Source organism: Podarcis bocagei (assembly GCF_964188305.1).
Source record: "Podarcis bocagei genome assembly, chromosome: 5".
Taxonomy (NCBI): domain Eukaryota; kingdom Metazoa; phylum Chordata; class Lepidosauria; order Squamata; family Lacertidae; genus Podarcis; species Podarcis bocagei.
In genome coordinates this window covers 42,796,487-42,823,297 of record NC_138129.1, presented here as the reverse complement: position 1 = coordinate 42,823,297, position 26,811 = coordinate 42,796,487, and the positions used below count along the sequence as shown (strand labels likewise).

The 26,811-nt window shown below is 46.3% G+C and overlaps 1 protein-coding gene and 1 long non-coding RNA gene across 2 annotated transcripts in view; both read left to right on the top strand.

The window, feature by feature from the left end:
• The window catches only part of LOC308586709, a 280,032-nt gene that overhangs the window by 29,642 nt on the left and 223,579 nt on the right, over positions 1 to 26,811 (top strand). The gene's annotated exons all lie outside the window — the stretch shown is intronic.
• MFSD4A (major facilitator superfamily domain containing 4A) overlaps positions 3,383 to 26,811 on the top strand; it is a 45,849-nt gene continuing 22,420 nt past the window's right edge. The window contains exons 1-3 of the mRNA XM_081195784.1: positions 3,383 to 3,963; positions 20,110 to 20,308; positions 22,007 to 22,246. Of these exons, the coding sequence (XP_081051910.1) occupies positions 3,731 to 3,963; positions 20,110 to 20,308; positions 22,007 to 22,246 (672 nt within the window). The 5' untranslated portion in view covers positions 3,383 to 3,730. The remainder of the gene's footprint in view (positions 3,964 to 20,109; positions 20,309 to 22,006; positions 22,247 to 26,811) is intronic.

The window sequence follows — 26,811 nt, the reverse complement described above, 5'->3', positions numbered from 1 at the left end:
TTTAGCTTCTTCTAACATGATTTGAAGGTGCCATGCACTGAAGTGCTGAAGAGCCTGAACACAGTGATCTACTTCCAAAAACTAGACAACCATCATATATACTAATATCTATGGGAATGTTATGGGATGCGGGTGGCGCTGTGGGTTAAACCACAGAGCCTAGGGCTTGCCATTCAGAAGGTCGGCAGTTTGAATCCCCACGACGAGGTGAGCTCCCGTTGCTCAGTCCCAGCTCCAGCCAACCTAGCAGTTCGAAAGCACGTCAAAGTGCAAGTAGATAAATAGGTACCGCTCCGGCAGGAAGGTAAATGGCGTTTCCGTGTGCTGCTCTGGTTCGCCAGAAGCAGCTTAGTCATGCTGGCCACATGACCCGGAAGCTGTACGCCGGCTCCCTCAGCCAATAAAGTGAGATGAGCGGTGCAACCCCAGAGTCATTCACAACTGGACCTAATGGTCAGGGGTCCCTTTACCTTTACCTAAGGGAATGTTATGCATGTTTAGGAAAGGGCTGTGGCTCAGTGGTAAAGCATTTGCTCTGTAGCCGGATTCAGTCCCTGGCATCTCCAGGTAGGCTGGAGAAAGACTCCCTTCCTGAATCCCTGGAGGTAACTGAACCATTTCGCAGATCTGGGAACCTCTCACCCACAGATCCTCTGTCCATGTGGAGAAGTATTTCTAGCCAGCATTAGCCTGCATTCAGTCAAACTGAAGTATGTTCTCTAGATTATATAATCTGGATTCTGGGACACACACAAAAAATGTGGGGGTGTTGGCAGCAAAACCACCTCCCACACATTGCTTGGATGCCTGGCAAAGGAACAGGCTGAGGTAGGTACTGTTTAGATAAGATGAGCTTTAAAACAACAATTGCGTCGCACAAATTGGCACCTTCAACCTGTCAAAACACACATCTCAGGAGTGGGCAATGACATTACGTGCCTCCCCAGAGCACTCAGGCACAGGAAGAGGAAAGAAACCGCAAGACACTCCAGCATGCACTTGAATCAGCTGAACACGTCTGTGTATTGCTTTGCCTTGGAGAAGAGAGAGGAAGCAAAGCAAGAGCGTTCTAAAAATTGCCAGTTAGCGTCTCAAATGCAGCAGGTGAAATATTTATAAACTCAGCCTCCTCCAGAGGGAGTTTTCTGCGTAAGCATAAGCATCAACCACTCCAACCCAGCCCCAGATTTGACAGTCATAGTAGTTACATATATCCCTTAAGCAAACAAATGAAAAAGCCATGGAGAATCGACAAAAGGAAAAAATATTTTTCTGCCTATATTGCAAGTGTGCTAATTACAGTATTAGTATTCAGAGGTTGCCATGTGTGTGTGTGTGTGTGTGTGCGCGCACGCACTTTCTGCCTCCTTTCTGCACTTTGTGGTACAGAAAGGCACAAGATTCCTTATTACCATTTCAAGGAAGTCAAGCAGAGCTGAGGTTTTTTAGTGATGCTGGATCCCAAAAAGTCCTTCAAGGAAGGCACATGGCCTGCTGTATAAATACCCTTGCCCCAGAACATTATGCATCACCGGAAGTGATACATAATGTTCATGGCTGTCTTTTTTGTTACTCTTTACATGAAGTACAGTATTGCACATCAGACTCATCATCAGGTGAGCCCATTTATGTTGTTGTTGTTTAGTTGTGTCCGACTCTTCGTGACCCCATGGACCAGAGCACACCAGGCACTTCTGTCTTCCACTGCCTCCCACAGTTTGGTCAAACTCATGCTGGTAGCTTCAAGAACACTATCCAACCCATTTATATCTTATTGCTATTTTCTGATATCGCACTCAGCTAACAGACTGGGTGGAAAGGCCCAAGATTAAGGGAAGGCAGAATCCCCAAGCAGGATCAGTAAAGGGTTCAACTGAACTCAGATGAAAGACTGGTCTTTGACTAAGTGTAGCTTCTGCAGGCTTAGGGCTAAACTAGACCCAGTGAGTGCAAGTATCAGTGTGCTGCCCCTTTGGGTTTGTTATGTACACAGCAGCATACCCTCCAACATTTCTATATTAATAATAATAGCAATAATTTTATTATGTATACCCCACTTACCTGACTGGGTTGCTCATGTCACTAGGGGCAACTTCCAACACAATAAAACATTAAACATTACATAGACTTCCCTATATAGGGCTGCCTTCAGATGTCTTCTGAATTTGTATAGTTACTTATCTGCTTGTCTGGGGGGGTGTCACATAGCTCCATACCCTCTGACATTTCTCTGATGAAAATAGGGAAGTCCTAAGGAAAAGTGGGACATTCCAGGATCAAATCAGAAATCGGGACAGCTTCTGTAAATCCAGGACTTGGGAAACAGGGACACTTGGAGGGTCTGCAGGGGAAACCTCTGTATTCTCAGAATTGTGAGTTTAGGAGTTACCTCCTTGGGGCCCAGGGGTCTTCACCCCCTAATAAAACATTTAAGGGGGCCAGCCCCCCCATACTTGATGGGCATTGCCATTTAAATAGTGTGCATTCACAATGTCATGTGATTGATTATGCGGGGCGGGGCTTACCAGCCCCCTCCCCAATCTTTTATTCAAGTTGGCACCCCTGTTTGCAGGGGTGGGAGTGGAGAGGAAATATAACAATTTTGCCGCCCTGGTCTCCACAACCATCTCCTCTCCTAAGCTTCTATGTGCATTTCAAGGGACGTTTCCACGACCTTTACCCACGTGTTCAACTTGAGTCTCTCCCTGTGAAGCGAATGGTAAGTAAGCTACTCGTGTCAGTAGCACTGACTTCAATAAGGGAATGATGATGGTGTGGATGAGAGACTGAGGTCACCTGCGAGTCTCACTTACGGGTGGGGGGAGGGAGAGAGAGAGAGAATAAAGGAGGGAAAAGAAACCAGCGCAGAAGAGTTGTTTCAGACGTTACGATTTACTTCCATCCCGTGTACGACAAATGATCGTCGCGTGTAATTACTGCGGGTATTTTCAACTGCCTGCAAAACGAGATAAAGGCAGGTAGCTGCGCTGGGCCACGCCAGCCCTTTCGTAGGCGGGCCGCGTTTCCGAAGTGATGGAGACGCGTGTGCAGTGATCACACCTGGCGATGGGCAGCCGCGCAGGTGTTTTCGGTTGTAGGGAAACCACTTGCAGCTGCTTCCTCGCCCGGAAGGTTTTGCTAGCTGGCGGGGCCCCTTTTGCAAAGCTGACCCCGCCGGGGCTTCGCCTGGGAGCTGGCCGGGGGGGGGGGAGAGAACCAGAGCTCACCGTCCGGCGAGCGCAGCTTGGGACCCTCGCCGCTCCGCTGGCCCGGGAGGCGGGCGTTGCTGGCGCCTGTGCGCGGCTCCCCGGGCCGAAGGGGCGGAGCCAGTCCCCGCCCCGCGCGCGGCACTCCGCCTGCTGCTGCTGCTGCTGCCTGCAAGCCCGGCGAGCGGGACGCGGGCAAGGCTGCAGCGCCCGCGGAAGGAGGCGAGCGCCGGATCCTCGGGGCGGAGGCTCCTCGCATGTGATCGACGACGGGCTCGCCCAGGGCGGGACGCGGTAGATCCGACGGGCAGGTGTTGCTCTCCTAGGGGATTCCGGCGCGAAGACCGGGGCAGCAGCGAAGACCCGGCTCTCCCTCTCGGCCGCGGCGGATTGCGCGCGGCTAGGGGGCGCCACTCGCCCGCTCCGGTTTCTCTCTCGGGGACTTGCTCTCGAGGGCAGGCAGGCAGTGGCGGGAGAGCGAGCTGCCGCGGACGCTGCTTTCTGGCGGGCCGCGGGAGCCGAGGATGTGGTGGTGGGATGCGCGGGTGACGACGCTCTTCAAGAGGAACCTGCAGCCCACGCTGACCTACTGGAGCGTCTTCTTCAGCTTCGGCCTCTGCATCGCCTTCCTGGGGCCCACCCTGCTGGACCTGCGCTGCCAGACCCAGAGCTCCCTCTCGCAGATCACCTGGGTCTTCTTCTCGCAACAGTTCTGCCTGCTGCTCGGCAGCTGCTTGGGAGGCATTTTCAAGAGAACGTAAGGCGACCCCCCCCCTCCCCGAATCTCCTTCTCTCTCCTCCCCCAGTTGCGGGCGCTTCGCTCTCCGGCCATTAGCATCGCCTGCCTGCCTACCTACTCCCCCCACCCCCAGCCCGCTTTCCTTCTGGAATGAGAAGGGTCCTGATGCCTCTGAGAAGCTGCCTCCCCCCCCCCCCAATCTCTCACCTCGTCCCCCTTTCAAAGCCTCCAGATAGGTCTACTTTGCAACCTGGTCTGTGCCAGGCTTTGCCCTGCAAATCAGCACCCCATCCTTACAGTGATCTATTCCTATCACCCTCTGTGACGCTCTAGCCTCTCTCTTGGGTCTCTAACCCTTCTTACTTAGGGATCCCGGGCAAAGTTAGGTGTGCCTGAACCCAGTGGGAGCAGTGCCCAGCTCCTCGTAGAACCGGGATGCTCAGCTGCATTTCTGCCAGCGCTTGGGTGAATGAACTCAGCTGGGTTTGTTTCAGAACAAATGGATGTGCATTAGGAACCATCGAGCTTGAAGCAGCCTGGGGGGAAATGTAGTCTGTGTAAGTGACCTGGTGCCTGTTTATAATGTGGGCACCTGAAGGTCTCTTGATGGTTGCTACACATTCATCACTGTGGCTTGGGGAATTTGATTGAAGTCTCCAGGGACAGGGAGTTCTGCTGTTGTTGGGCAGCCATGCAGAAAGCCAAACGGTGTGGCTGCTCAGACCTTGTGCATGGATGGTAAGATGAGATGCACTGTGCCTGGGTTAATTTTGAGTGTGTGCATTGGCAATGGAACAGAAAAAATGGGAGATATTGTAGAATGGTGGTCATGTAGAGCTTTGGTGGTGAACAGCACTAGTTCAGTGATGTTTACTCAGTACCACGACACCTCTAACCAGTTCTAGAGACAGAGTGGCCAAATTTATTTTTTGCCAGACATGCTTCTGTGCCTGTAGTAGCAGCCTCACATGTCAAAATCTCGCAGCTCCAGCAGTACATGTTTATCTGTGTTGACCACTTTCAAAAATAAAGTAAGAATGAGGCATATTTGCAGTACAATTGCAGAAGAAGTGAAAATTCAGTTGCCCTAGGAACAATTAACCACTTAAGCTTCCCCCAAGACCTTCTTGTGATTGTCAATACAATGGAGGCTATCTTTTTCCATTTATGTTGCTTTTTTGCTTCTGGCTAGCAAGTCCAGGTTCTTGCAGACGGGTCCTGTTCAGTGAGCATGTTGTCATCGTCCAAGCAGTGGCGTAGTGTGGGTTGCTGGCGCCTGGAGCAGGGCAAGTGTTGCACCCCCTGGTGGACTGGGCAGCTGGGGTGGAGGTGCACACCCAAGCCTTGAAGGCCTGGACACAGCTTGCCTTCCAGTGCCTCCGCAAGGTGGCAGGAGCTCAGCCACGTGGGCTTGATAAGGGAGCCTGTCATGGGGGAACCTGTTTACACCCAGGGCCACTTCCCCTCTGTCCATCCCCCCCATGCTACGCCACTGCATCCAAGTCTTTGCTTCTGAATTCTTTATACAGCGGGCATTGGGATAAGCAATGTGGCAGGTCTTGTACAATGTCTCAGATTTTAAAGGAATATTACTGTAACTACTATCCTGGGACTGTGCCAGGCATCTGCTGAATTGCACGAGGGTCAGAGGTTTCCTGGTTGGGTATTTTTGGAAGAGCTGGTAGCTTTCTCATCCAAAATGTGTGTGAGCATATGATTCCAGGAGGCAGCCTTGACTGAACTTGGTTTTAACATCTCTGGTTGTGTATGTGTGAATGCATCTCTCCCTCTGTCTTAACTAGAGATTTTGCTACTGCAGACCTTCACAGAAGGAACCTTATGAACTAAACACATGGTCTTGTGAAACCAAGAAAGCCCTCTTTTTAAATAGACAAAGCTTACAATACTCTTGACCATAATGTTGTGCCTCCTATGTCTAATATTTGTATCAGAAGTTAAATAGCTTAATGTGGACACCCATTTCAATGAGTAACAGTTCAGTCATAAGAAGTAGGAAGAATGCATTTTGGAGAGTTCCTATTATTGATCAAAGGGGGGTTGTATTCGGAGTACTTTTCAAGATTTGATAGCTCATAATGGCAATACATTCCATCCTTGTTGTAGGAGTAAATTGGCAGGTAATACCTGCTATTCCACATTGAAAAGTTGGAGGTTTTCCTGGCAAGCGTTCCACCATCAGGTTGTTTAAAGGCAGCAGAGGCAGTAAAACAAATTTGACTAGTGTTGGTAGCAGCGTCATGGAATTTGTTCACCTATTGTGAGCTAAATTCACATTTAGCTCAATACTCTTCTTTGCTCCTCTCCTGCTACTTTCCCGTCTTTCTTTCCCCATTGGCCTAAGCCCATCACCAGTGTCTCTGTTCCAATGGCATCCTAGCAACCTTTCCCACCACCCCCATTCCTTTCCGTCTTCCTTTTTTGCCTGTGTTTATCTCCTCTCTTGAATTATTTAAGGGCATATCTTCAAAAGCATTCAAAGGGCTCATCTAAATAAGATCAAAGTAATCTGGGTGCTTCTTGATCGATCCAAAAATAATTTAGACAGGTTTGACACAGAAGCCATGCAGAATGTGCTTTATATAACTTCTAGAGCCCTGAGTCACTTGAGTGACTCCCCTGAAATCACCACGGCTGCAGGATTTTGGCTCTGTGGGACCCTGGCTCTGTTGCAGAGCCTACGCAGGCAGACTCTCGGATCTGCTTGCTGTTCCTGTGATGTCAGCATGGATATCTGAGGTCTCTTCCCACATGGAGCTGGTTTCAGAATTTGGGAAACGGGGGGCATATGGCATGATCATGCAAAAACATATGTCGTTGAGGAAACAGAACATTGCTGTACATTGACAAGGAATCCTTAGGCTGCAGAAATCGGCTCAGGGATTTCTCAATGTGTTTTTCTGTAACCCAGTGGTTCTCTTGTAAAGGACCTGTTTTAATAACCTTGATGTCAAAACTCAAGCTGGCCTCCCATTCTCCAGAAAGTTGGCAAGCAACATCCAGTGTCAAACAAGCATTTAAAGGTTGACGTAGGATAAAACAGGCACAGTAAAGATTCCATTGTCACACAGCGTTGCTGGAAAGAACAGTGTTATGCTTGACAATTCATCAATGATACCCTCAATGAGGAATTAGTGTCTCTCGCATAGAGATCACTTTAAAACAAACAGCTTGTGAGTGGTGACTCTCTCTCTCTCTCTCTCTCTCACACACACACACACACACACACACACACACACACACACACCAATCTTCCTTTGCTGTAACTCCTTAGCTGCTGTCGAGCACCAATCTTGCTTGGATTTGTTTTAGGACTGAAACTTCATGCTAATATTTAAGTGCTACTTTTGAGGCATTTAACTTATGAACATCTTCAAACTACTGTTTAACTGGTCTGCAGATATATTGGCTTTCTCAGGATTATAAATTTGAGAATTGAACCCAGGCTAAAGTCTGCTGCTCTAGGCAAGCCTCAGGGGACACAATGGATTTTACTTATCTGTAAACATTCATAGGATTTTGCTGTAAAGTTATCAGCACTTAGATCCCTTTGGAATATGTAAAATTAATCCCGATTTAGTTCTCATTTATTTCAGTGGGAACAAATTCATGGTTAGTTTTGCATAGATTCTAAAGGGACCCAAGTGCAACTTACTTATCCTGGATCTAATCTTGAGCATTTTAAAGATTGGAGTTATAGTTGATTAAACCAGTCAGCTGATTATTAAGCAAGGCATGAAACTCACTGAGGGACCTTGGGCCAGTCACTCACTCTCAGCCTAACCTACGTCACAAGGCTATGAGCATCTGTGTCACCTTGAGCACATTGGAGGAGAGGCAGACTATAAATGTAAAAAAAATGAATCAAGCAGAAAACCCTTATCTTGCTTATAAATATTATATTTACATTATATTTAAAGAGCTGTTTCCTTACTGATTCATGCTTTAAAGATCCCTCTGAAAACACATTGCTCCAATCAGGGCAAGCATGTAGAGTAATCAGAATAGTGTTCTAGATAGAGAGCACAGTTCAACAGGGAACAGTTCTGATTAAAATTAATTACACCGATTATTATTTTTCAGCCCTACAATTATGGACTGGGTTACTCAGCTATCATGGCTTACTAGCCTATATAATTTTACGTTGTTTGCACAGCACATGAGAAGTACAAGTCCCGCTCTTTTAACTGTTGATGTGCCCAGGTTTGCTTTATCCCTTATAACAACTTGGCATAAACATGACGATGTTTATGGGAGTTTCTGTCCAAAACATCAACACCAGGTTGACGTTGGCTGCTATCATACACACATACTGACCTGCTGCAACATTGGGCTGTAGTAGTCCAGGACACTGTTTGGAAACAGAGGCAGAAAACTGCTCCCTAAGCTGCAACCATAGAATCATAGAGTTCGAAGGGACCCTGAGGGTCATGTAGTCCAACCCCCTGCAATGCAGGAAGCTCAGCTAAAGCATCCATGACAGATGACCATCCAACTTCTGCTTAAAAACCTCCAAGGAGGGAGAATCTTCAGCCTCCCGAGGGAGATGGTTCCACTGCCGAACAGCTCTTACTGTCAGAAAGTTGTTGGAAATTTAGTGCAGAAGACCCCTTGCTTCTGCCAACTAAATGCTCGATTGTGCTACCTGCACTGCTCTCCTCTGATGCAGTCATGCCAGATACGTGGGCTTCTGGTCTAATAGATACTTAATGTCGTCTGTGGATCTGGTGACCTGGTGAGAAGCATACCTCGTGAGAGCTGGTGATGCGCTGACAGTGGGTCGTAAGCGTGCTCCTTCCATCTGAGGTCACTGAGAAAACATTGAGCACAGGCCTGTCTCTGCAGAGCATCTGGAAAGTGCATGACTCCTTAATTTCGTTCGACTCCAGTTACTGCCCAAGATACTATGTGTTCAGAAGCTGGCTTCATCAGCAACATTTCTTCTAAGCAGAAAGTATTTCCATGATGCAGGAAGTAATTCACCGCCTCCTGTGTGCAGTTTGGCAGCAAGAAGTGTGTGTGTGTGTGTGTGTGTGTGTGTGTGTGTGTGTTGCTTCATACAGATGTACTGTGACACAGCTCCTTACCATACACACACCATAAATACACCCAGAGAACTCTGTTTTTGTGCATGTCCTATTTACACATGGATTTTGTGCATGAGCAGCTTGACATAGGAAGTAGGCACTCGGTAGGCAAACTTATCTATGGACTCATGAGCAAAAATATCAAGCTTTCAGAATCAGGGATGTGGCAACCTGTAGCCTTCCAGCTTCTCCTGGACAACAGCTCTCCTCATCCTTGCTGGCTGGGGCTGATGGGAGTCAGGATCTGACAAGATGGAGAACCACACACATTCACCATCCATGTTTTAAATCTACACATTCACAGCAGTTCCTATTGAGAGGGGGAAGCCAGTTCCCTAACATTTAAAAGCTGTAGCAGAGATTAATTCTTTGGCTGCAATCAGGCTGTGGTCATTATTTCCTATTCTGTGATGTGCTTTCTTGATCTTGAGCTGGGATTCTCCAGCCTGTCTGCACAGTAGAACTAATTAGAACGCATATTTTAGACTGATGCCATTGACGAATTTGTATCCCATTTACTGATTCTCAGAGGTTTGTACAAAACTTACAAGACAGAAGGCAGCTAATTACTTGCCATCCTACAAAAATGGTTCTAGGGGGCTTTTCTGCCCATCCTATGTAACAGTGCCAGCTCTCAGCATGGGCATATATGAATTGGTACTTATTTATTTCATAATGTAAATTCCATTCTGCTAATACTTGCTTAAAGGAGCTTTAAAATGTAGCTCAGTTATGTAAATGATCAAGCACACAATCATTAAGCTTAAAACAAATAAGCTGTGTCCCATCCTAATAAAAACTATTAGTCACTAAAAAAAAAAATCTCTCAAAGCATGCTGAGACGAAGTTGCATAGTCTGAATGGATATGCACTCTTTCCCCTCACATCCCATTGGAATAGTAGTACAGTGGTGCCCCGCAAGACGAATGCCTCGCAAGACGGAAAACTCGCTAGACGAAAGAGTTTTCCGTTTTGGAGGTGCTTCGCAAAACGAATTTCCTATGGGCTTGCTTCGCAAGACGACAATGTCTTGCGAGTTCCTGCTGGTTTTTTTTCCTTCCCCCCCTTTTTCTAAGCCGCTAAGCCGCTTATCAGCTGATCCGATCAGCAGATAAGCCGCTAATAGCGCTAATAGCGCTAATCCGCTAATCCTTCAATGGGCTTGCTTCGCAAGACGAAAAAACCGCTAGACGAAGAGAATCACAGAACGGATTCTTTTCGTCTTGCGAGGCACCACTGTACTTGTATATGGTCCTGCCAACCTTAGCAGTTCGAAAGCACGTCAAAGTGCAAGTAGATAAATAGGTACCGCTCTGGCGGGAAGGTAAACGGCATTTCTGTGCGCTGCTCTGGTTCGCCAGAAGCGGCTTAGTCATGCTGGCCACATGACCCGGAAGCTGTACGCCAGCTCCCTTGGCCAATAAAGCGAGATGAGTGCTGCAACCCCAGAGTCGGTCACGACTGGACCTAATGGTCAGGGGTCCCTTTACCTTTACCTTTATATATGGACACAACTGATCAGTCCCCAGCTCTTCCAAGCAGGACGGGGAAATACTTGGTTTCTGAAACCCACGGAGGAAAGCTACATCTAGTATAGGCAATAGGGAGCCAAATGAACCATTGACCTGGCTCTGTGTAGGGCGGTTTCCTATGTTCTTCACTATATTTTCAGTGACTCTTTCATATAATCATAAGCATTGGAAGATACCTCAAAGGTCCTCTAGTCCAACTGCCTGACAGTGTAGGAAATCTGGTGCTACAGCCTCACTGATAGGCAGCTATCTAGTCTCTTATTAAACCTCTAACAAAGGAGAGTCCTGTCACCTTCCACGGCACTGTGCTTCACTCAGTGTTTGAAACTCCCATTGTTCTAGGCACATTTTGCGACAGGGAAAACTACCACTGCTGGAAGGAAAGGAGGACCTGTTTCTGCCTCCCCACTTCCAGCTACTCTCTGAAGACTGCAGAAGAGACCCTCTTAAGAATATTAGGGGGTGGGCAGGGGAAGGACTAGACCACGTGAAAAATGAACATTTTAGTTTAGTTTAGCTGCAGTTCATTCATTTTCAGCTTTGTATTCTTGTTATAAAAAAGTGCCTAGACATTCTGTTGTTGCACCCATAACCTAGGATTAAGGTGCCATTTAGCTCCGAGCTTTCATATCTCAGTTTCTAACACTGGTTTCACTGTTAAACAGGTTGAACTGTTAGCAGATTCTTCTCATGTTTAATCAAAATTCACTTTCTTGAAATTTGAACCCATTAATTTAGATCTTACTCTCTGCTTCATCTCAGTAACAGCCCTTTGAAGAAGCTTTAATGTCTATGTATAGAAACACAGCCAAACCATGATGGGTCTTTTTAGACCCCAAAACAGCGTGAATCTTTGTTTCTGGAACTTTTCTTCTTCTGCAATAAATGCAGCATAGGTGAGAGACTTCTGTACGTCTTGGTCCCCCTACTAGGGAGATCTAATTTGTGAGTCTTGTAATCAGTTAGCTTATGCTAATACACACAATGGCCTGCTGTGTCTCAAAAATTATCAGTCCATCCATCATCTAAATTAGAGTAAATGAGCAAGCTAGCACATTGGGCTATGGTGAATCCTGTTCTTACTATATTTGGAGAGAGAATTGCAGTCGCCCCTTGCTTCAAGTGTACTGCTGGAAGAAGACACTGCATTTTTGGCCTTAGCAGCTGCAGACCCCAAGCACGCCAAAGTGACAACAACCCAAACTCAGGGAAATGTTGGCTTGCAGTTCAGGTTTAGATCATCACAAAAGTTTTTTTATTATTTTTAGAAGTCTCTATGTTTTTGACCAAGTCCAACTCCCAAGACTCTTTGAAGCTGGGTTGGCTCGTTGCGGGTGGGGAAACACAACGAAATGCAATAAGGCTTGAGATGCTATCACAAGACCTGGCAATGCTATTCTGCTGCTCTTGTCTGTCTCACTGCACACCCCTCTTGTGCTGATCAACAGGATGTTGCTAAAAGCAAAGCATCTCAAGTTGGAAGAGACTGACCAGTTAATAGCTCCGGCTCCACCCCAACACGACGCATTTTAGGACTGAAGGCATGCATAGATTTGTACTGCATCCACCCCATGGTAATATTTCCTTCCATATGTTAGTAAGTGTTAAGGGATGTTGTTCTCTGTATTGTCAGCCCTTAATGCCCTGTTGTTGAGATGATGGGGGAAGTGTGTGGTGATCTGAACTTCTTTAATCATGCAAGGAAGGGCTGGCCAGCCTGTACATCGCTATTGGCTGCTGCCTTGTAAGTGGCTCTGTGGTTTTACTGAAGGTTGGCAAGACGTATTAAAGAGCTCTGTTTTGCAATATTCCCTGAGCCAGGTTTCTAAGAGAGCTTAATATGGAGTCTTCCTATGTGTTCTGATTTGGGATGCTGCAAAGGACGAAATAGCTCTGAACACTAGTCCTGTTTTTGTGCATATAGCATCTCTCCCCCCCCCCCCCTTTGCAAATAGAAGGGAGTCTGCTGCTGTTCTGCCTGCTATTTCCTCTGTGTTTTTCATGCACACAAAAACATACACACACATATATTTTCTCACTGCTCCTTCACATCTGCCTTCCATCCTACCTGGGTTTTCTTAAAGTGCTTTCCTAGTTTACACATTATGCTTTTTGAGGTTCATTCTTTTTCCCACTGAAAAGCCTCCTTTAGCACAATCTGAGAAGAAGAGATGTTGGAAACATTCAGCATGTTTTGGAACGGCTGCACTTGCTTGTTTTAGTTCTTTCCCCACCCCTGATTTTTAAAAGCAGGGTTTTTTTTCTTTATGATTGCATTTTGAGCCATATCTGAAAGCAGAAGTTTCTGTTGAGTTTTCTAGGCAAGTTTGTCCAGAATGTACATTTATAAAAACATGAGAGAGAGAGAGAAACATGGGAGGATCAGAAGAAACTTGTTCAATAGGACCAAAGATCCACCTAGTTTAATACTTTGTTGCCAGAGGTGCTGGATGCCTGTGAAGACCCTACAAGGAGGACACTGGTGCAACAGCCCTCCCCATTTGTATACAAAGCACCTGGTGTTCAAGGTACACTGCCTTTGAACATGGAGGCTCAGTAACATGGTTTGAGTGTTCAAAATTCCATTTAGAAAGCTTTACTTGGATTGTATCCTCTAGAGACCTTTTGCTAGCCTTAATGGCTTTCATAAAAAGCACTTTCAACCCCCTCTTGCAGTGCTAGTGGGAAGCAAGAGTTCTAAGGGGAGGAACGGACATAATAGTGAACAGAGTTTTTATATTTGCAGCACAGACACAGGAAAATACAATATGTTTATTTAGCAATATGTGTGAAGGAGCCTATACTATTCTCTCTTATTCCTGGATTCCAACTTACAGTGGGGAATGTAAGTGGGAAAACATGCCCTTCTTCAACTCAGAGCAGTTTTATTGTGTGGCGACACTGTGTTGATGCAGATGGCCAGGTTTTGATGCTAAGCCACTGAGCAGCCGCCAAGAGCCACTATGTCTGCATCATCAAGTTAGAATAGTCTCTAAACACTGCTGCCCTGATGCTCCACAGTGAATGGTGCTGTTCCAAAATCTGGGGCCACCACAGAAAAGGCCCTCTCGCATGCTTCCACCTTGCAGACCTCCAAGGGCACTGGAGTTGCCAGCATTACGTCTCTTGTGGATCTTAACTCCTGAGCTAGTGTATAAAGGAGGAAGTAATCTTTCAGGTATTTGGAAATCAAGCCATTTGGGGCTTTATAGACCAAAGATAAGATATTAAAGTGGCTAGGCAGCCAATACAATTATATCAGAAGCAGTGTGATAGGAGTGCCAGTCATTAGTCCAGATGCTGTTTTGCACTAGCTGCAGCCTCTGAGCTGTCTGCTGCCCCTGTTGACCCTGCTGCCCAAAGCAGTTGCCTCACCTTGCCTTGTGGCTGGGCCGGCACTGCAAGCAAGTGGTATAGAGAGGACTGTTTTGTGTTCCTGGTGCCTCCAGTGGGCCCTGATCGATACTTAGCATCTGCCCCAGAGAATCCTAAAAATCTCAAAAGAATTTGTGGCTCTCCAATTGAGGTGGCGTCTTGCTCTTAAGACAAACAGGCAATTGAATTCCAGATACGATATTAGGAGGCAAGCAGTTCCTCCATCTTCCTCATGGCCAGGCCCAGGGGATCGATGCAGTGGAGCAAAAAGCAGGCTATTGCGATGGTTGCTGGCAGTGCATAACAAAGCTTTTTCATAATCTCTGTTATAGATTAGGGAACGAAACTTGGTCTTTACTCCCCAATTGCCACCATCGCCACACACACTCTTTTAAGTAGCACAGATCTTTATGCTGCTGCCCACAAGCAATGATTGATTGTTTAACTGCTCTGTGTGCTCTTAAGCCAGGCGAAGATAGAGGGGGAAGCTGTTCCTGTTAATTCTACAGAGCACGCATTGAGTTCCAGTCTTGGCGCAGTTCCCATCTCCAGCGTATCTGCTGCTTGCACCTGCATCTTTATCCCCTGGTGTGCTATTTTGTCTCCCAGAGGTGTCATTCTGCAGTTCTGGACCTGTTGCTGAGGCAGCATTAGCATGTGACAGTTATTTGTCGTCTGGCGATCCTAAATTTTGTTCGCACGGCTGTGTGTTTTTACGTTAAGCACCAACTTAGGCTGCTTACATGATGCCCTCCTTTGTAAGAAATTGCATGTGTGGAGTACATCCATGTAGCTGCAAACACAGCAAGTCTTTCCTATGTAGGAAATCTGTTGCATTTGGACAAGTCTTGAGGACATTTGCTATTTCAGAGTGGGTTGGGTTTTTTTGTTTTTTGTTTTGCTTTACTAGGTTCATCTCAAGTGTTGTGAGTAAACTGGTACAGTTTGCTGATTTATCACTTGCATCAAATTCATAATTAGGCCCAATATTTATTTATTTGTGTAAAATGCTTAAATGCAGTTTACAGGATGGAAACATACCACAATGCATTAATAAAGGCAACCATAGACAATAAAATCATCCAGAAACAGTATCAAATGACATTCAGTAACAAAATGCAACTAAAACCAATTGTGGCTCAATTGGTCTTCCTGGGGAAGGCCAAGAACATCAGGTGTCCCTACAGAGCTTTTGAGTAGGTCTGCTGGCCTCCAGGTGTCAGGGCATTCCAAGGCATGGGGACCACAGTTTGACTGACTTCAATGGGAGAAAGTGGAAAGATGTCTCCCTCTGGTATCATGATCGCAGCAGCTGGAAACAGAGCTGCTGCAGTCTGCTAGCAGCATTGGACCTAGTGTGCAGTCCTTGTATGGGATTGCAGGCACATAATGTGGCCATAACTGCATAGGTAAACAGGCTTTTAAGTATGAATTGCATTTCCTATCCAGTATGGGAGCTGTAGCCCTTATTTCTTTATTTGTAAGAATACTTTTCTACTGCAATTTCATACACACAGAGAGAGAGCTTTTTATTTTTTAAAAATGAGGTGCTATTACCCATCTTGATTAAAGTGGCATGGGTTCTGGCACAAAATGGCTACTGCAGGCAGCAGGAAAAACGTGATGGTACTTCACACCGTGTGTGTGTGTGTGTGTGTGTGTGTGTGTGTGAGAGAGAGAGAGAGAGAGAGAGAGAGAGAGAGAGAGAGAGAGAGAGAGAGAGAGGTCACCAAAACATACATATTCTCCCTGCCCCCCCTCCCCCTGGCAATCCTTTCTCTCTGTATATAAATATAGATATGTGTGAATTGTTGCCTCTTTGAAATTTGACCTGTGCTCAAGGGAAGCCTTGTAAAAAAACAAACCCACCAAACCGTTCTCCAAAATGTATCTGCAGCTAGACAGATGTGCTCCCTACATCTGAGGGCCAACACACAGGTTCACATGCTTGAGGCATTGCTGCCACCCACCACCCATTGTACCTGGCCCCTCCCTTCCCTAGCTGCCACTACACGGGCTTCTGCAGAGCTATCCTGCCCTGAGGGACACAGAAAGAAGCAGTCAGTTTCTTCTAAACAAAGAAGTTTCTTTTCCAGTTTATTGTAACTTTTTTTTAAAAAAAGTGGTGTTTATTGCTGCAATAAGCTTATGTAAACTGCTTTTTTATGTCGACCTGAGAAGCATTATATAAATACCTCAAATAAATGAATAAACGCACACTCACAACCCCATGTGAAAACAACCAGAATTGCAGATCACCATCTAGCTGTGAAAAAGAGGCATGTCCGCATAAGCCATGGCAGTATAAAGTTTTCAACCAACACCTAAAATTTAGTGTTAAAAGATGCCTAGTGAATCTCTGTCGGAAGAGCGTTCCATAAGACTGGGTCAGCGATACTGGAGGCTCTATTTCATGTTCATATCAATGAGCCTCACCAACACAGGGCAGAGGGGATGGGCACAGCCAGATATGCTCCTGCAAATGATCTCACGGAGGGTTCAGGTGGTTCCTGAGGCCCAAGCTTATGCAACCCTTAAGCATTCCATTTTGTCCCAAGTCATTCTGAGCCCATATAGTGCACTCGCAGAACTGCTGCTAAAAAGAACTGTTAAGAATTTCACCTTCCATTGTTCTTTTAAAGTTTCTGGTCCTTAACATTACAAAGTGTGAGTGATCTCTGGCTCAGTTGCGCCAGAGGGATGCTGAGCAGAATTCCTCCCATCTGCTGCCTCTCACTTCCTGCTCCTTCCCAGGTCTAGCAGAAGCCGAACGTTGACCTGACAGATGCATGTCCCTGTTCAAAGCAGCAGTGTGCCCTAGAAACCACCGAGAATGAAGACATCACTCTTCCTGTCTAAGGGAGATTTATATGTGGCTGCTTCTGCTCCCTGACTCCACACTGATTTTGCTTCTCCCAGCCTTCCGCTGCCTGGTATCTTATTGCCTGCCTGTTTTCAGTCTTCAGCAGCTTCCTCCTTAGCAGTGGGCTGATCAGCTCCTTGGTCGTAGTGTGAGGTGTTCTGCTTGCAGGAGGCAGCTGGACCAGGAAGCGCCAGTCTGGGTTGTTGTCAGCATTGCTCTTTCCTTCATTGTGATTTATTCGTTGTTATATTTATAGGCAAAGGCGCCATCTTCTCCGGATGATTGAGGGGGCCCAACACCACACGTGTGATGTCACAGGACATCCTGACATCACGTGCGTGATGTCATGAGGAGCCAGAGGGCGGAGCAGAATCCCTCTGAACATTTTGTGTGTGTGCACAGCCCTCGAAGTCCCCCCTTCCTAGGGACCCAACTAGGCCTGCCTCCCTCTCTCCCTGCATGTAGCTCTTGTGTGGGGCTTTCTCGGCTGGTGGCTGGTGGGTAAAGTGATGGGGAGTTGCCATTGCAGCTCCTTGCCAGGGACTCAAGGGGCCCTAGATATTCCTCTGTTCAGATCAGCTCTCCTCATAGTATCTTGTGATTACATATAATCATTTTTCCATGTCTTTCTTAATTAAGACTTTGAGTAATTTTCCTGTTCATTAAATGTTTCCCAGCATCCTCTTTCATCCGTCTACAAAACAATGCAAGACGAAGCAAAATTGCCACACCTAGCTGATTTTCTTTTAATGCATACAGTGTTTTATGTATTCCATCAGTCTATTCTTTCAGCATTCCAGATAGAACAGGCATCACATAACAGTACTGTACTGGAAAGCATTTAGTTGGTTCTGCACAGTAAAAGTTAGGCACGAGCCTTTCCAATTTAGCTAGACCATAGGCTCAAAAGAAAAAGGAATCTTTAAAATATACAGTTTATACAGTTTTAGAAAATTATTATTTTCTCCATCATGCCTACTAGTTAAGAAGGTTGTAGCACTACTTTCAGGATAAGAGGCCACATTGAAAGCCCAAGTGAATAGAGATCTACACAAGCGTTCATGCCAGATCCAGAGACAGGTTCTGCCCCCCCCCCCCGCCATTCTAAATGCACTTCTTCCTGCAGTGTATGTGGCGGCCTGAGTATATTTAGGCTTTTTTCTTTATTCAAGTGACAATTGTATAATTCAGAATGTGAGGCCAGTTTCTTCAATTGGAGCCTCTTTTGCAAGCAGGCAACTTACATGGGGGTTACATTTTGGGGGTCGCACCTAAAGCCAAAATCGTGTATAGTGAAAACACACTGGGTTCAATAGGGGGTGGGATTACAAAAGAATTTTCCCCAAATTTCCACCCCCTATTTATTTATTTATTTATTTATTTATTTATTTATTTATTTATTTAGCCAAGCATGTAAAGCTGAAAGCACAAGTTAAGTGCGTGTGAATTGTGGGATTACTGTAACAAACATAGGAAGACCTTTTTTCCCCTGTTGAAAGCTGCTATTATGTTAGCTTTAACAAGTCCGTCCGTCCCCCTCTTCTAGACATTGGCTGCAATTCTAACCTCATCTACATAGAAGCAAATCATACTGAATTCAGTGGGTCTTACTCCTAGGCAAGTGGGATTGGGATTGCAATCACATTCAAACTTATTCTTTTTAAAAAAGGATGGTTTGGCCTGGTTCTCTATGCAGAATTAATTGCATGTCTTGAATCACTAGATTCTACAAGTGTTACAGTCAAAATGCACCCACTCCACCAGCTGCTATCCAGTTTTATTGATGCCTCTTATAGCTGTCCTTCCTGGTTTTTCTGCATTTTGCTAACTGATTATAGCCTTTTATGAGGTTAGCAAGATTATCGTCTCACCTCTGTAACACAAAACCATAGAACACAACAAGGCTTCCTTTATTTTACCTAAAGGCATTTCACTTGAAGTTGTTTTTTATTTTTATTTTTAAAGATTTTATCCTACTCTTCCTTGAAGGAGCTTAGGCAAATATACATTGCTGTCCTTCCAGTAGGTTAGGCAGAAATACTGATTTGCCCAAAAGATACCCCAGTTGAGCTTTAAGGCCAAGCTAAAATCTCCATGTGAAATTTGAACATGGTTCTAGTCTAAGGGCAGAGCCATACCATGGGTATTTGGAAAGCTCCGAGGGAGGTTATTTGAGGATTTGGAGTTAGGTGTCATCAGCATAGTGGGGGTGGACAGTTCTGTTCCTTTTTTATATCAAATACAGGTGAGGTGATGTGTTGAAAAGGTGGCTGAAATCAGTAATGGGCTCAATGGGGTGCCAGTAAAGTGGGTCATCCTATTGGATGGTGATATAGTTGGTCAAAGACTTGGGATACAGCTTGTTCTAGGCTGGGTTGCACTGCCCCCAAAGCAGCCTTCGTCAGCCCTCCAGCGCCTTTGGACCACAGCTCCCATTTGCTCCGACCAGCACAGCTGTCAATGGTAGATATAGTCTAAGACAGCTGGAAGGTGTCAAGTGCCAAGGCTGCCCTAAAGAATCAAACTTGGTTCTATTCGTTCCAGCCCTGCGGAACCTCACGTGTCATTCGTAGCGTAAAGCACCTCTAGACAAAGTTGATTGGTTTATAGCTGTGATTCATACTCTGTTAGCATTCAGGTGTGACTACAGTAATGCACTATATGAAGAAGTGCTCATGAAAGTTTAGTAACTTTGATTGGTCCCAAATACAGCTGCTACTGTGCAGATTGGTAGAAATAGGAGGCAGTATGTCTGGTCCCATATTAACATCACCAATATTTTTAAGATTGGGATGGTAAACCTGGTGATCTCCAGATGCTGATGGACTCCAGCTCCCAACATCTCCAGCCAGAATGGCCAAGGGTCCAGGATAACGGGAGCTGTGGCCCTCTGGGTATTGCTGGAGTGCAGGTTCCCCACCCCTGGATGGTTGTTTTTTTTAAAAAAATGGAAACCCACCTTTACTTTTGGAGGTAAAGTAGTGGCAACCAGAGACGGGGCCTTCTCTGTGGTGGTGCCTCAGCTGTATCTCCTTTATACACTATTCTGATTCCTACACTGATTGTTTTCAGGTACTATGTAAACATCTTGTTGTACCGGAGGTCCAAGTGTTCAACTCTGCTGCTGTTTTTAATCTGCAGAAAACTGTACATTTCTGTTTATAATATATGTGTGTGTAATATAGTTTTTCTTTTAATGCACAATGCCTCAAAGGCTACAGTTGGACGGTGGGCTGTCTATATTTTAAATAACGAAACTGCTTTTTTTCTCTCTCTCTTTTTGGTCCAGGTTGGCTCAGTCTCTGTTCGCCCTCTTTGTGTCATCACTTGCGATCTCTGTGGTTTTTGCCATCATCCCAGTCTGCCACAATGTGGTGGTGCTTGCAGTGGTCATGGCCGTGGCTGGCCTGGCCATGGGCTGCATCGACACCCTCTCCAATATGCAGCTGGTGAAGATTTATCAGAAGGACTCTGCTGTCTTCCTACAGGTTAGACAAGTAACAGGGGGCGGTTGGCCCCTTTTTTAACTCTCTCTAGATGCTTGGAGTTTTTTCCCCATCTTGAGCCCTTGTTAGGGACCCACACATGTTGGTTGGCCTGGTATCCTTGCGCCCTCCCACCAAGGAAGGGGTTGCCATCTCCTCTGATTTGCCACACTGAATGAGACCATTAGTGAGTAACTCCTGCCAGCGCTGCCATTTTTTAGCAGGAGAGGAGGATGATGGGTATGTTTCTGTTTTGCTGAACACCAGAGGCACTTGGAAAAACTGGCCCGTCTTGCTGCTTTCTTGAGTGGCTCTGGAATCAATGCAGCCAGAAGAAAAGTCCCTACCCTGTCTTTAAACTTGGCGGAAAGGTAGGACTCTCCCTAATTCAGGACTAGTGGCCAGAACAATCTGCAGTCACCAATGGCAGGTGCATTTGTGGACCTTTGATCTTTCCTTGTGTCCCAAATCCTTGTTCCTCTCTGTCTACACACACTGTATTTTGTAAGGTTGAATGCTATCCCTATTGTACAGCTAGAATCGTTGAGTCACATCAGGACAGAACCTCTCCTGCTTTCAGCTTAGCATTTAATTGTGAAACTGGAAACAGTTTCCAGGCATTACTTTCCAAAAGAAGGTACAATTTAGCATCAGAATCTAACTCACAGAGTGTTCCTTAGTTGCTTGGATTGTTCCTTCGTTGCTGTGCTGCCTCCATGTTCTGCCCATCTTTCACATAGACAGTGAAGCTCACCAGAGCATATGTCTTTTGAGAACACAGGGACTGAATGCCCTCTGTAAGCACATCCAGTTAGCTCACACATGCACAACATCCTGTGCACTGAAGATGGTGGTGTAGCCACACTTGCATCACCATTGTCTTCCTGAAGTTATTTGCACCATTAATAATCTCACTCAAAATAAGCAGATTCAGATATAACTACTCAATTCTGTTTTGGAAGAGTTCATGGTAACATTGAATAGCTGCACAGAAGCTGGTCTGTGTAGGTATTGCCAATTTTGTGTGTCTTGGGGCATCTCTGCACAGCCCATGCCCCCATCCAGGTGCTTTGACATGGACTTGAAGTGGAAGAAGCAGCGCTTTTTTTCTTAAAAAATGCTTAGGGGTACGCTCATTTTCCTACTCATATTGAAATACTGCCCCTCAATGAGGTCAAACTTAGATCCACAAAATGTTTAGGGGTATGCGTACCCCTGCGTCCCCCCAGCAAAAAAGCATGGGAAGAAGTAACCTTGTGGTGTAAAGCTGGCTCCCTTCACACTCACCCAATACTATTGCAGCACTGACGCCGTCTTAATTGTGCTAGCTGGAGTCCTAGTTCATACTGTTTGCAGCACATCATTTGTCTGCACCTGATAGACGCACAATACGCCAGTCACTTGTATCACAGCAGCAAGAGCACTTCAGTTGCTGAGGATCACATATAAAACCCTTTGCAGACCTAATGAAATAACACATTCTAACCCACAAAGGATTTGTGTGCCATTAAAAGTTGCATGTTGGGAGTTTTTTGGGAGATAAGGCACCAGTAGTGATGGGAGAAGGCTTGTCCCAGGAAGGATGCTAGAGGGTTCTTACTTGAGGGTTCTTACTGTTAAGGGTTCTAATGTGCTGTCAGAGGTGCTGTGTGTGCCTTGTTGCTGGACATCATAAGGATATTTTCTCATTCCTTTGTGTAGGCCCTTCATTTCTTTGTGGGCTTTGGTGCCCTGCTGAGCCCTCTGATAGCCGACCCTTTTCTCTCGGACACCAACTGCATCCTGACAAACAGCACAGCCACTGGCAGCAGCAACCTCCCTCACATCCGGAAGTCGCTCGTCCCCCATCATCCTGGAAACTTGTCACACTACGACCTGCCAACAAAAGGGCTGGTGGTGACACGGGTGTCTTACGCCTTCTGGATTATGGCTTTGATCAACGTAAGTAGTGACACCCTCCTCCTGGCTGATCATTCCAGCCCAGCGCTTAAAGTGGTTTGACCAGCAGGGCAGCGGGGGGGGGGCCGCGGGGATGTGTCTCTTGGCCGGCTTCTTCAGAGGAGCCCGCATAAGGCAGTGTGTCAGGGAAAGTAACTTGATTCCACTTTGCACATCTAAAACCGTTTTTGGTTTTATGTTGGCACCAAATCAGCTCTTCTGTCTTCCTGCCTTCATTGTTCTCTCATTAAAGTGAAATAGTATTGAAAGAAATGGTAACTGCAACAGAATGTGGCAGTGTGGGATGCTGCTGTCCAGGATTTCAGCCACTGTGTTTCATCATTCGTCATTCTTTCCATTATCCTTTCCCACATCTACCCACACACCCCATGCAGCCAGTCAGCATTCTCAGGCCTCTGGGCTTGTTCAGTTCTTATTGGGCCATTTTGAAAGTCCACACCAGGTTTATTTCTAAAAAAAAAAAAAAATTATACTTCTGCAAATCTTTGGGCTTTAATATTTTATATTTTTTGTATTATGATCAATTAAAAACCACTTTGATACCACCTTTCATTCAAAAATATCAAGGTGGTTTACAGCCATCTGAAATACAAGCTTATTAAGATCAATACTTTTAAAACCACAAACACAATATAGTCAATACCCGGCTAATATCCACCTATTGCCAAGCAACACACAGCTACGTTGCCCCCATTAGCATTTCTGACTTCATTTCAGTGGCTAATGGAGGTCCAAAGAGCAAAGAACTGATCAACCACTTTTGAGTGGCAGCACAGGCAGTGATAACCTTGGCCTGGAAAACACTAGAAGGAATTTATTTAGACAGGTGGCACAGACAGGCATGGCAAATCACCCTCCTGGGAAAGTTGACCCTTGTTATGAAGGTCTCTAGGACAAAATGAGCATGACAAACCTATGGCATGATTTTATTGTGTACATATACCATAGGAAACACAGGCAACCCCCCCCCCCCTTAGCATATAGAAGGCTTTGGGCATACTGATATCAGGGGCATTGTTGCCTTTCTGCTTTTCTTCCTGCTTTTGGAATTGCCTGTGTGTAGCTTCCAGTCTTCCTGCTGGTTAGCATGAATCAAAGGGGTCTGTGTTGCTTTGGACGTATGGTTGTGTTTCTGTTGGGGTGTGAATGATCTGCACATACATGCATGTGCAAAAGCAGTGCAGCAGTGAAACTCGAGTGCAGCCTTCCCCATCCTGCTGTAGCCTCCAGACAGTGTTGAACGCCATCTCCTGTCAACCCCAGCCAGCATGGCCCATGGTCAGGAATGGTGGGATCTGTAGTTCAGCAAACTTTGGGGACAAATGCTCTTGAGTGGGGGCATTACAGCCCTGTTCACCAAACTCCTGCTGAGATTCCTCCCAAGCCATAAGTGTGGCAAGCTTTTGTCTGGGAATCAAATGGAGAAGTGGAAGGTTTTCACTGCCTCTGTAAAAGTAGGGATTCTCACAAGTTCCCTTCTCCAGTAAAATTTGGTACTGCAGGCAGAGCCACCCCATACATTTAAGCACACCCAATGCAAGTTAAAAACATGTGATTTCCCCCAAAGAATCTGGGGAATTAAGAGTTTTCCCCTCACAGAGCTACAGATCCTAGTACCCTAAACAAATTACGGTTCCCAGGCTCTTTTGGGGCAAGTCATGTGCTTTACATGTATGTTAGGTGTACTTTAAATGTATGGTGTGGATCTGCATCATTGAGCCTCAGCAAATGTGCTTAGTGCAGCCTGGCTAAGCTGGGTGGTAGGAACGCCTGATCTTGAACATTTTCTTGTATGGTACAGCCTCCACTGTGAGCATTATGCATGGTACAGCTGTCACACATGCCTCTTGGTTTCCAAGATTATAATACTCACTATGCTTGGTTCAATAAAGGGTACAATTTGGATACAATAAAGGAACTGGAGGCCCCTCGACTGTCCTCGGGTCCAGTATTGGACCACTTTGACCGGATATCTCCAGCCGATGTGGACAGATTCCTCCAAGCTGGAAAGCCCACCACCTGTCCTCTTGACCCGTGCCCGTCATGGCTGATTAGAGCGTGTCCAGACGAGGTGCGGGGCCCCCTGGGGGATATCATCAATTTGTCCCTTGGCACCGGGATATTCCCAGGGGAACTGAAGGAGGCGGTGGTGCGTCCGCTCTTAAAGAAAACATCATTAGATCCCTCAGATCTATCCAATTACCGCCCGGTCTCGAATCTTCCATTCCTGGGTAAGGTGATTGAGAGAGCGGTTGCTGAACAGCTTGGTAGGTTTCTGGATGAAACATCTGCTCTGGACCCATTCCAGTCCGGCTTCCGCGCTGGTCATGGGACCGAGACGGCTCTGGTCGCCCTAACAGATGATCTCCGCAGGCAGCTGGATCGAGGCGGGTCAGGGCTGCTGATTCTTCTAGATCTGTCAACAGCCTTTGACATGGTCGATCACGAACTCCTGGACCACCGCCTTGCCGACGTGGGGATCCAGGGCACAGTCCTTCAATGGCTGCGCTCGTTTCTCTCTGGTCGGGGACAGAGGGTGGCGCTTGGGGGGGAATTGTCATCACGCCACTCCTTGGTGTGTGGAGTGCCTCAGGGTGCAATTCTCTCCCCGATGCTTTTTAACATCTTTATGCGCCCCCTCGCCCAGCTTGTCCGGAGTTTTGGGCTGGGTTGCCATCAGTATGCTGATGACACCCAACTCTATCTGTTGATGGATGGCCATCCTGACTCGGCCCCAGACACACTGACCAGATGTCTGGAAGCTGTGGCTGGATGGTTACGTGGGAGCCGGTTGAAGTTAAATCCTTCGAAGACAGAGGTCCTCTGGCTGGGGCGGGACGATATGGGATCGAGGGGGCAACTCTTGCGGGGGTGCAATTAGTGCCAGCACCGGCCGTTAAGAGTTTGGGTGTAATCTTCGATACCTCCCTTTCTATGGAGTCGCAGATTACAGCTATAACAAAGGCGGCATTTTTTCATCTCCGCCAAGCTAAGCAGTTGGCCCCTTATCTCTCTCGTCCTGACCTAGCCACTGTGATCCATGCGACGGTCACCTCCAGACTGGATTATTGTAACTCGCTCTACGTGGGGCTGCCCTTGAGACTGACCCAGAAACTCCAGCGGGTGCAGAATGCCGCGGCGAGACTCCTTATGGGGTCTTCGCTGCGAGACCACATTCATCCGGTACTATACCAACTGCACTGGCTCCCGGTGGAGTACAGGATCAGGTTTAAGGTGCTGGTTTTAACCTTTAAAGCCCTATACGGCCTAGGACCCTCGTACCTACGGGACCGCCTCTCCTGGTATGCCCCACAGAGAAACCTACGGTCTGCAAATAATAACATCCTCAAGGTCCCAGGCCTCAGAGAGGTTAGGCTGGCCTCAACTAGAGCCAGGGCCTTCTCGGCTGCAGCTCCAAACTGGTGGAATGCTCTGTCAAAAGAGACTAGGGCCCTGCGGGACCTGACATCTTTCCGCAGGGCCTGCAAGACAGAGTTGTTCCGCCAGGCCTTTGGTCAGGGCGCAGCCTGACTCCCTCCTCTGGCAACCTGCACATAATTCTGCTTAATTGGTTGCCATCAATTTGATTTAATTAATTTTTATAATGAAATATTTTTAGATTGTGTGATTATTTGACTGATTATTTGATTGTTGTTAGCCGCCCTGAGCCCGGCTGTGGCTGGGGAGGGCGGGATATAAATAAAATTTATTATTATTATTATTATTATTATTCATGATGAGAGGTAGGAAAGACTTGGGAGACAAATGGGAGTATTAAAGGAAATGGAAATGCTTTTTTAAAGCATCTCTGTTATTAAGGTTCTTGCTGGTTTTTGAGTGTCAAGTTCAAGCAGAGGCTCTCTCTTCTCTTCTCTTCTCTTCTCTTCTCTTCTCTTCTCTTCTCTTCTCTTCTCTTCTCTTCTCTCCATCCCTCTCTCTAGCTCTTCTCCCTATCTCTCTTCTCTCTAGCCTCATTCCCTGTGCTTTGCAGTTAGTTATGAACTAAACCAGTTATTCGAGCTCTGTGAGAAGCAGGGCAAGATTCAGAAATATTACTGCCACGTTACTGAGAAAATATAGGTGTAAACTAAGCAAACAGGACAAGAGTTCACATTTAGCGAAAGGCTTTGTTTTCTTACATCATTGATTTGTCCTCACCTTGCCAGCTTCTCCTTGCCAGCTCTGGCACTGAACCTAACCTGGCTGGCTCCCTAAGCTGCCTGGATGGGAGACTGTTTGGGAAATAATATAAGCCACACTGAGCTTCTTGGATGAACAGAAGGATGCAAAAATGGCATGCCAGAGTTTTAAACTAACTGTGGCTTATCAGGATAGAGTAAGGTCCCTGGTGCTCACTGCCCAAATTGTCCCCTCCTCCTTTTGTCACACTGGGAAGGGGAAAGCTACAAGAACGAGCTAAGAATAAGCCATGGTTTGTTCTTGGCTTGTCCCTGTTGTTTTGTTTGAGAAGAGCAAGCAAGGAATACTGGTTTGCCTGTAACAATTTGTTCCCAGCACAGCAAAGGAAGGGTGGGCATCAGTGATCT